The 10,000-nt window shown below is 44.8% G+C and overlaps 2 protein-coding genes across 3 annotated transcripts in view; one reads left to right on the forward strand and one right to left on the reverse strand.

Annotated features, from left to right (window-relative positions):
- LOC132838438 (ataxin-7) overlaps positions 1-7,715 on the forward strand; it is a 30,331-nt gene extending 22,616 nt beyond the window's left edge. For both annotated transcript variants that reach the window (XM_060858750.1, XM_060858749.1), the window contains 8 exons: positions 1-126; positions 373-455; positions 554-810; positions 1,049-1,247; positions 1,455-1,576; positions 2,054-2,910; positions 3,119-3,261; positions 3,594-7,715. The exon at positions 1-126 is cut by the window's left edge and continues 152 nt beyond it. In XM_060858750.1, the coding sequence (XP_060714733.1) occupies positions 1-126; positions 373-455; positions 554-810; positions 1,049-1,247; positions 1,455-1,576; positions 2,054-2,910; positions 3,119-3,261; positions 3,594-3,611 (1,805 nt within the window). In that variant the 3' untranslated portion in view covers positions 3,612-7,715. The remainder of the gene's footprint in view (positions 127-372; positions 456-553; positions 811-1,048; positions 1,248-1,454; positions 1,577-2,053; positions 2,911-3,118; positions 3,262-3,593) is intronic.
- Positions 7,716-7,814: 99 nt separating this feature from the next.
- psmd6 (proteasome 26S subunit, non-ATPase 6) overlaps positions 7,815-10,000 on the reverse strand; it is a 3,053-nt gene continuing 867 nt past the window's right edge. The window contains exons 2-8 of the mRNA XM_060858752.1: positions 9,745-9,950; positions 9,487-9,632; positions 9,181-9,400; positions 8,873-8,981; positions 8,617-8,785; positions 8,449-8,526; positions 7,815-8,029 (exon numbers count right to left, since the gene is read on the reverse strand). Of these exons, the coding sequence (XP_060714735.1) occupies positions 7,933-8,029; positions 8,449-8,526; positions 8,617-8,785; positions 8,873-8,981; positions 9,181-9,400; positions 9,487-9,632; positions 9,745-9,950 (1,025 nt within the window). The 3' untranslated portion in view covers positions 7,815-7,932. The remainder of the gene's footprint in view (positions 8,030-8,448; positions 8,527-8,616; positions 8,786-8,872; positions 8,982-9,180; positions 9,401-9,486; positions 9,633-9,744; positions 9,951-10,000) is intronic.

Raw genomic sequence — 10,000 nt, forward strand, 5'->3', positions numbered from 1 at the left:
TACCAAAGGCTCATCAGCTGTCCCCGGGGCACATCCCTAATGGAAAGGGCCACGTGTCTCCGCTGTGCAAGAAGCAGGACAGCAGCACCACCGTCAGTAGCAAAAGACCCACCAGGAAAGTGTTAGGTGAGTTCCGAGCGTGACAGACGCCGCTTTGCTGATGATTTATCCAGCGACGAAGATCAAGCAAAAAATGTCGGTTCTTCTGCGTTTTCCTCCATGTGTTGAAATCACACGCATTTAAATAAAACCTACGTGATGTGCCATGGCTCATTGATTTTTAAATATACTTAGACACGTGGGTTTATGTACTGCTTTTTATCGTGTTGTATATCGCTTACGATTTGTGTCTTGATCCGGTTTCTCCGCCAGAACGCGAGTTTAATCCCGACGTCCACTGTGGAGTCATGGATGTCGGAGCACGTAAACAATGCACAAGATCCTTAACATGCAAGGTTAGTCCAACTGTTCTTTGTTTGTCGTTCTCTTGAAACGTTCTCCACTGTTAATTAGAATAAATGACACTAATTTGGAGATTGTTCTCCCCGTGCAGACACATTCCTTAAGCCAGAGAAGAGCCGTGTCCGGGAGGCGGAAACGTTTCGACGTGTTGCTGGCAGAGCACAAGAATCGAGCTCGGGATAAGGAGCTTAATCAACAACAGCATAAAACGGAGCCATCACAGCAAACCCCACCCCCTCTCAGGGAGCCCCACCCACCCCCTCACCACGGCAACCCTACGGTAGCCACCGCCGATGCAGCCAAGCTCTTCCCCCTCAAAGCCAAACCCCACAATCCTGTGCTTCCGCGGTGAGTCGGCCCTCGCTTCGGTCCTTCGTTTTCGTTCATCACTCTTTCGCGTTCGTCCTCACTCGTCTTCGTCTCTCAACTCGTCCTTGCTTTTTACCACTTCTCCTCCTCTTTCCACCTTCTTCTCCCTGTCTCACTCATCCTCACTCTTCCTCACCCTTCCAGAGATTTTTGTAAACACGTTCAAGCATCACAAGTATTGACACTGTATCCATCTTGCTTTTTTTTTGTCTTTTAGCAGCAGCAGCTCTCACAGTGGGCCGAGCAGTTTAGGGGATGCCGCCGCGACCCCTGACCCGACCCTGATTCCCCACTGGACTCCCACGCCAGACGGCGCGGCTTGTCCCTCCAGTGACGAGGGCGAGAACGAGGACAGAGAGGAAAGCGCAGACAAACTGGACTGTCACTATTCAGGTTACCATCCACGGGCAGCTGCTGTAAGTGCTTCTCTCAGTCCTTCTTGGTTTTTGCACTGAACGTGTCACTGTGATGTCACCAACAAGACTTTAAAATCCCACAAAATTATTGTCTAATCCTAAAAGGATTGTCATCATTTAGTCAATATCAGGTGTTGGCTGTTAAGGGGACAGCGAGTTAGGAGTAAAACTTTGTGTCTAATCATCTCTATCCTTCTGCTTCACTAGTTCTGCACTTTTGGAAGCAGGCTGTTCGGGAGAAGCTGTTACTCCTTCGACCGGCGCTGGGATCGAGTCCGATATGCGCTGGTGGCCATGATGGACAAACACGTCAACTCGCTAATGTGGAAGTGAGTAACGCTTCGTCTCTGATAGATTTCTCCGATAGACTAAAAAAGAGACCAATGATGGTAAAGAAATTCAATATGGGTGAGTCCTGCAACAAAAAAACCCATGAACCTCTTGGTGTCCAAATCTGACTTGAAGGCAGTATGTCAGATATTTATAACACGAGTTAGAAACCGAAGACGATTTGAAGTTAAATGTCTTGTCGGCGTAAACAGAATTGTGTTGTAAAGGGTGTACAGACTTTTGCACTTGCATACAATATCTGTTACTCAAGTAAGACGCCTTGAGCCGTACTCTTTATTTAGGACTTTTGGTGCTGCACAGGTTTCTTTCTTTCTTTTTTCTTTCTTTTCTTTTTCTTTCGTTCTAGCAACATTTGTAATTACTGTAACATGATGTTTTATCTGTTTATTGTTAAAAACTTTAATATAAAATTTTGCTCATCGCGATTTTTTATTTATTTTTTTTAAATCTCTCAGAAAAATCCCACTTGCTTTGGAGAATTCCTCTTCGCCGACGGTTACATCGTCTCACCGGTCTAGCACAAACTCGCTGTCCTCTTCCTCAGGCTTTCTGAGCCCCTCCCCGCCACCGCCTTATAGCCAGTCCCATGAGAGCAAGCCCACCCTGTCGTACGGGACCACCCTAAATGCCCGTGTCACGTCGCAGAGGGCCGGAGAGCAGCTCACTTACAGTGGGGGTGGCTCGTCCAGACAAGCGTCCTCCTCCTCACCCCAGATGCCTTCAGCACACTCGTCGTCGCTGCCCTCCACTCCTGGCTCGAACAAATTTGTTAAATCTCGCTCCGGACCCAAGAACTACTGGGTCAAAGAGCCCTCCCCTGCTGCACTAGCTAGCTCCAGCTCCATCAACAGCGGCGGCAGCGGCAGCAGTGACACCGGCAGTATGAGCGTGAGTAGTAGCAGCAGCACGATTAGCCTTGGCTCAACAAAGAAGCGCAAGAGCAGCTCTTTGCTAAAATACGGCGCCGAATCCTCTTCTTCCTCTTTGAAAAAAAACTGCATGGTGAACTCAGGCACCTCAGGGAGCAGCTTTCACTCCTCGCTAAACTCCACATCTTCTGTGACTTTTTCGTCGTCGTCGTCCTCTTCCTCACACAGCGCAGGTATGAACTGTCCGTCGGGCCGCGGCAACTCTATGAGCGCGCGCCAGGAAGCAGCCGAGCCAATCAAACGCATGAGCGTGATGATGAACAGCAGTGACTCCACGCTCTCGCTCGGCCCGTTTGTGAACAACCCAGACGGGAGAACCGACACAAAGAGGAGGAAAAGTTCACAAGCCACCAGCAGCCTCACTGGCACAGCTACCTGCACAGGTAACACAGAACAGAAGCAGCACCAGCCACGTTGTTGTGTTCTGTGTGTAGTACAGGACGGAGCACACGAGTCTTCACATCATAAAACAATGATGTGCCATTTAACCATCAACTGTAGCTAACTCTGTTAATATATCGCTGTTATGTCTGACTTATGTTGTGTATGTAATTCCGTTTGAAGTAATAAAGTGTTCCTTTATTTTTATAGCATCTGCAGGGGGAGGTGGAGGGGCACAGGGGCCTAGCAGCCCCAAAATGGCCAAGTCTCTAGCCATCAACAACATTCACGGCAAACACGCGCGGCCCATGCCGGGAACTCCGGGGCTTCACAACAACTCACTAATACATCAGGTGTGTGTGAGCTCTCAGGCTCTCAAGGCATAGAGGGTTTGCGTTCTTGCACTGCTTTGTTGTACGTGACTGATGTTGAGCGATTCTTGCCACATCCAGTTTGCCAGTAGTCCGTAGGCATCTGGGGGGAAAAGAAAAAAGGTTCTCTGGTCTGAGGAGACCAAAACACAGAAAGCCAACACTGTTGACAACAAAGCCAATGTGAAAATACTTATGCAAGGCACTGTACTTAAAAATGTCTTAGCTTTCAATTATTTATACCTGTTGTTTGTGTAGAACGGAGTACGAATGCAGTGCCGAATTTTAACACTCCTCTTATCTTCCCATCCTAGCCAAAGGCCCGTCCCTGACACAGGTGGGCCGGCTCTGGGGGTGCGAAGCGGTGGAGCGGAGCTCCCTTAGCGCCCGTCACGGCACACTGCACGAGGCCTTCTTCTTCTTCTTCTTCTTCTTCTCCTCCTTCTCTTACTCTCAGCTTCCCACAATCCTCAGGGTGGAGAGCGCACTGGGCTGCTGAGTGAAGGCGCACTGTTTCTCCCGCCCACAAGGGGGCATCACACAGGTGGAGAATACACCATGAGAGGAGCACATCGGTGTGTGTGTGTATACGTGTGTGTGTTTGTCTGTGGTGGACGGTTGAAATCGCAGACGCTGAGTGGCAAGCAAAGTGTGACGCAGACGTACAGTAAAGGGCTGGTTACAGGGCCACACTTACACATCTACAGCCCCGTTTAGTATAATAAACATATTTATTATGTAAAAAGGGGAGAATATACAAGAATGCAATTCAGCACATTTTTGAGAGAATTTAAAGGCAAAAAAAAAAAAACAATTCATCGCAGTATCCAAACTGCCTAAAGGTAAAAATTATGAGCATTTGAATTAAGTCTTAATGTTCCTTTAGACAGCATTTTGTTTACATACAGCAGCCGTCGTGTAAAAGCTGCATTTAAATCAGCAGAAACATCCTTAAACTTTAGAAATCTAGAATTTAAAGTTTTAGCTAATTAACTCGGCCCAGTTCGGTTCCAAAAAACGGCTTATTCGCGTTTGCGTACCACAAAATTCATCACTTACTAACGAGTCAAACTGAAACTTTGTCTTAAGGAAAGCTGAGCAGCTTCTGCTTATTGTTTCCATAATTGCATTAAAGGAAATCTTCAGCTTTTCATCCCTATCCATTTGATCTCTCTGAAAATAGCTATGTACTAAAAAAACAACCGTGACAAACCAGGTTAACCTTTTGTTTAGTGTCAGCGCACAACCTTAATCTTTTGTATAAATGAGTTACCCTTTTAACAGCACAGCATCGTGCTAACAACCGTGTCGCGACGGTTATAATTTCCGTTATATATTAGACCTAAGTGAGCCGGAGTAAACCGGTTCTCTGTTCTGATTTACAGGACAATGAAAAGGTGTCGAAATCCTTAGCGTAGTAAATGGATCTCGCTATAAACCACCACGTCAGCCTCTTCCCGTCAACATCTGAACGAATTAACACGTTACTTCTACGAGCCTATAAGCCCGACTACCGGATTCCTAATAAACCGATGCAGAGATACATTTTGCTGTATAGAGATACGGATGAAAATCACTGGAGTTTCCCTTTAATCTTTTATAACGAAGCTTCCCCTTCATATCCTCTCGAACCCTGACTTTAAACCAAGAACGCTCGCTTTTTATTCGTACAGTCGCACAGTTTGCTGATCACCTTTCGTACCCGTCGTACTACAATCTCCCAGATCTCCCTTAATCACTACTGGAGACTTTCAGGCTGTAAGGGACGAGTGCTTATGTGAACACACTAAAGGAGACCATGCAATTTTTTATAGACTTTTTATTAAGATGCTGTGCAGCAACGATGCACATTTACACTAGAACATGTAACGCGTTCATCTCGTCTGTTAGCGACTTGACAGAAGCGTAAGGAATACGTTCGCTCGTGGTTGCAGCTAAGAACGAACGAAAGACTCCGACTTAGTATTTCCTTCATTCTGCTGCTCTTCGTCCGTTAAGGACAGAGTCAACATGAGCGCTTTCACACTTTGTGTTTTTTTTTTGTTGTTGTTTTTTTTTTTGTTTTTTTTGCTTCCTTCCCTCCAGAAGAAAAAGCGAGAGCACCGTAACCATAACAACACACCGGCAATGCAATAGACTCGGTGTCAGAAATCTCTGCACATTCACTCGCAGGTTTAATCGAACGTGAGCCGCCAAACCGAGCCATAGCACAGAGCTGTAGAAATGCAGTGTGTTTATCAGATTGGGAACTTCAAGCAGGAAATAGGAAAATATCCACAGGATATACAGTATACCCACTCTACAATATTTAACAAAAGGATTATATAAGTTAGTCATATAATTATCTTCGTCCCTGTTCTCCATGCTTGTATTTCATTTTATTTTTTTCTCTGCGATTTTTTTTTTTTACGAATACGTTCTCAGCCCAAATCGACTCTCAGATCAATGTGAAATCAAACAGCAAACGGACTCTCACTCTGATTGAGACTAACAGGTGCGTGAAAGCACCTTGACTTGGGGTTTTGTTTGTTCGTTTGTTTAGTTTTTCCCACTGGGACATCTTGTACTGTCATTTAAGGGGGGATTCGAGTGTGAAAGCAGCCTAAAATTCATCCTTTGATACTAGAACAGCGGTAGCGAGGTCAGAGGTCAGCGGCAATACACACGACTACAGACTATGAGACGAATTACTGTGAGAAACTCCTAAGGTGACGCTTAGCCCTGTAGCCCCACGTGCTCTTGTACACACACACACTCACACACACACACACACACACACACACCACCGAGTGAACTGGAAGGAAAGCAATTCCTGCTTTAGTGTATGGAATAACCACTATAGTTTGTGGCGATCATTAACACGGACAGGATTTTCTTTGCCCCCCAATCATAAACACCTGGGAATAGAATCTTGTTAAGCTTCGAGAGTATTAAGTATATAGTCTTGGAGGAGAAGAGAGAAAAAAATCCCAACTGATGTCAGTCAGCGACCCGTAGCTGAGAGAAAAGAGAGCTTTTTTTTTTTTTTTTTTTTCTTCCTTCCTTTTCTATCGACGAATATTGAAGTTAATCCTATTTCAGAAGACGTATTTTGTTAAGAGAAAGAAAAAGAATTAAAAAAAAAAATAATAGAATCGAGAGAATTGTACATACGGAGATGTATTTTTGCACAGGCGTTTTCTTACACGTTTTTTGGTACAGTCGAGATCGTTATTATTTATTTAGCGAACGGATCCGTTTTAAGATTTAAGAAGTGGTTCACTGCCAAGCCAATAATGCAATATGCCTCTTAGTCACTGCTTCTTTATAGCCGTGGACTGAAACCCTTATAAAGCTGTGGAGAGAGAGAGAGACATTTTTTTTTTCTTCTGCTAAGCGAAATTAATTATGATATTATTAAAAACTACGGCCCAGATTTCATCAATCACATTTCACCAGTTGTTCGTGTTTAAGGACGGCGTGGGGCTGCCAGAGAGAGAGAGAGAGAGAGGTTTAATAACGAGAGGAGAAGAGTGAACACTTAATGCACCACCGTTGCCAAACTTCTTTATATTTCCGAACACTGCAGTCGTTCTTTTTTGCAGCTTTTTAAATAATAACAAAGCGGAAAAGTGCCTGAATTCGTTCCTCACCTGTTTTATGCAGTAACTTCTGTTCCACATTACACAAGTGTTCTATCAACGCTTTTGTAGAAACTACTACAACTTCTGTCCATTATGTGATCTTTTCTTTTTCACTGCGCGGTTAAATTAATTAACCTCGAGGGAAGACGGGTACAGATCGCATCCCGCCGCTTCAGCGCGGTTTAGAACACGCCCTCGTTAGCGCTCCCTCCCTCGAAGGAGGACGAAATCAGACGACGGGAATCAGACGAGCGGCCGCATCACGTACAGGACGACAACAACAAAAAATTGCGAGATGATTGAGCAGCGTGTATTTCTAACACGTTAAGTATTTGATCGTGCTAATCAGTCGACGTCTCGTCCCTTCGACGGCTTTGTACCTAACGCAGTTACGTTCGCAGACGAAAACACTGTTTTTTTTAATCCAGATCGAGGTTCACTTTTTTTTTTTTGGTCAAATTTGTTCAAGCTCCACCGGCAATGTTTTCATACGATGGAAATGTATTTTATAAAAGAAGCACAGATTTGGATGTGAATGTGAATCACAGCTCAGAAATATCGAGAAAAATATCTATATTCAAGTGTGTAAATTTGGGTTTTTTTTTCCTTTTGATTTTTTTTTATCTACATAATCAAATCATTTGAACAGCTGGACTTTTGTGTGTTGGCTGCTATGTAATTCATGAACAAACATAGTAGGTTAGATTTACGTAATATTTAAAGAAAAAGATTGTATAGTCTATTTGTTTTGTAACATCTTTTCTGTAAATAAAAAAAAAAGTAATTTATACTGTTATTTATAAGAAAAACAAACCCACGAGTCTGTTCTTATTTGTTGCGGATGTTTTTTATCGGGGCACCTCGAACCCTCTGAAGCTCGTGGTAAAAGGTTCACACAGTGATAAAGGCAGATTTCTCTGAAAAGGTTTTATTAGATACTGTACATAAAACAAAAGTCCAGACAACTGAATTGGGGATCAGAAGAACTATTGAACGCCTACAGAGCAAAGTCTCCTGCTGTGTAAACATGCTACATGTTGATGACCCGAGAGAGCTTCTGCACTCTGTTCAGCAGGAGATCGCCTTTCTTTATGGTTTCTTGATACTGCCAGTTCTTACTGTCAGGCCTGTGGAGAGAGAGAGAGAGAAAGCAAGAGACGTATCAGTGAGCGGTACAACGGGATTCTAACGTGATACCGGCATCAATCCTAATTTTATGTTTTGTCAGAATCAAAAAATAATTCGCCAGAGCCATATTTGGAAGAATTCTTCCTATCTGTGAAGCATGGTGGCGGGTGCATCGTGGTACGGGCTGTGATTGAAAGCTTAAGAAAAACGAGAATATTGAGTCATTACAAGAATTATCGTGTATATAAAGTGACACTCCCGATGTCCACATTCCAGCATCACCGTCTCCAACTGAACCCTAATTTAATTCTGCTGTACACGTCAATCACTTTAACAGATCCGTCACCATCCCAACCCAATGTTTTTGCCCACAGTGTGATGATCACTTATCCCACCAGAGATGAGGCTCGGTGTTTACCTGTTGGTCTCGACGATCTCGTTCACTTTGTCTATCTTGCAGTGCAAGCGGCCTGCGGCGATAAATCGCGATAGCTCTCTGGGGAAGAACAAAGGAAAAGTTGTGATGAGAAAACGTCTAACGTTGTAACAAACGAATTTAAACGCATGACAACAGATGTGTACGCACTGGTCGATGAAATCCGTGCTGACGCCGAAGGCCTCGGCCATGTAGCCCAGCGTGAGGGAGCGGTACGACTCTAAGAGCTGGCTGTAGGCCAAAATCCGCATCTCGCGCACGTAGTAACGGTAGTGAGGAGCGAAGAGCCAGTCCTTCTTCATATCCTGCTCCACACGAGCTACAGAGACACAGACAGCAGCAGGCAAATTAATAAAGGGTTAAAAAATAGATCTGACCTCACAGAAAGAGAGAGATCAGGACTCACCCAGAGACTGGAAGAAGATGGAGTAACGGCACTCGTAGAGGGAAAACAGGTACTGACGCACTCCAGACAGACTGTGCAGGACCTCCAGAATCTCTGCTCCTTTAATCACCTGAAAGAAGACCAGCATTTTAATTAATGATTCATATTTTACACCAAAAATAATTGGGATGTTTCATATGGCCTAAGTTTTCTGTCAGGAGGTAATAACACCTTCACACACGTCGTGAACTTCCACTCAGTCTTGAACATGACATGACTGCGGCAGCACTTCATCTAAACTGTCATCGCAAAGCTGTGGATCGTCTCACCTTCTCCCTCAGGTCCGGCCTCTTCAGCGCGATCATGCACACGTAGACTGTGTAAGTGACGAAAGTCTTGTAGTCCATGAGCTCGTACGAGGTGAAGGTGGACACGGTGTCGAGGAACAGCTCGGCTGCCTGCTTGAAGTCTCTGATGGCGACGCAGTACAGACCCTGATACACCTTCAGACGGTTCCTCCTGTCCCAGTCTCCGCCCTCTTCGATCAGACTGCATAGGACGGTTTACAGGTTCACACAAACACACCTGAAACCTTTCACTCAAAATCAAGGTAAAGAAAACCTCTTGTATTTTACCTCTTGGCTTTCTCTGTGTTGCGTGTAATGAGGTCACTGTCCATGTAGAACAGCCCGATCCTCAGCAGGTAGAAGACGATGTCTAACCGGTGGCCCAAGGCAACGGTTTTGTCATACGTTTTCCTAAAGGCAGTCAGGGCTCCTTCCTAACTCATGAAAGAAAAAAAAAAACAGCATAGTGAACACTAACGTGATGTAGAGAAGGAGGATAACGAGCATATTCCAAACTAAAGAGCTTTACTTAATCTCTTCTCTCACCTTGTCACCAATCCTAATCAGATACTCCGCTTTGGCCATCATGGCGTCCCGGATCTCGCTCTCGCCGAGGTTCTTCTCCGCGTCCTCCAGAACCTCATCCAGGCGCTTAAGCTCGCCTTCATTGGCCTTCTTCATTTTGCTCAGCAGGTCCGAGTCCACGGACCACTTCAGTTCTTTGCACAAGGTCTCGTAGTAAGGAGCCATGTCTAAAATACACACGTCACACACATTACAGCTGAAGAACACACAACAGAAG

The sequence above is a fragment of the Tachysurus vachellii genome, chromosome 22 (assembly GCF_030014155.1).
Source record: "Tachysurus vachellii isolate PV-2020 chromosome 22, HZAU_Pvac_v1, whole genome shotgun sequence".
Taxonomy (NCBI): Eukaryota; Metazoa; Chordata; class Actinopteri; order Siluriformes; family Bagridae; genus Tachysurus; species Tachysurus vachellii.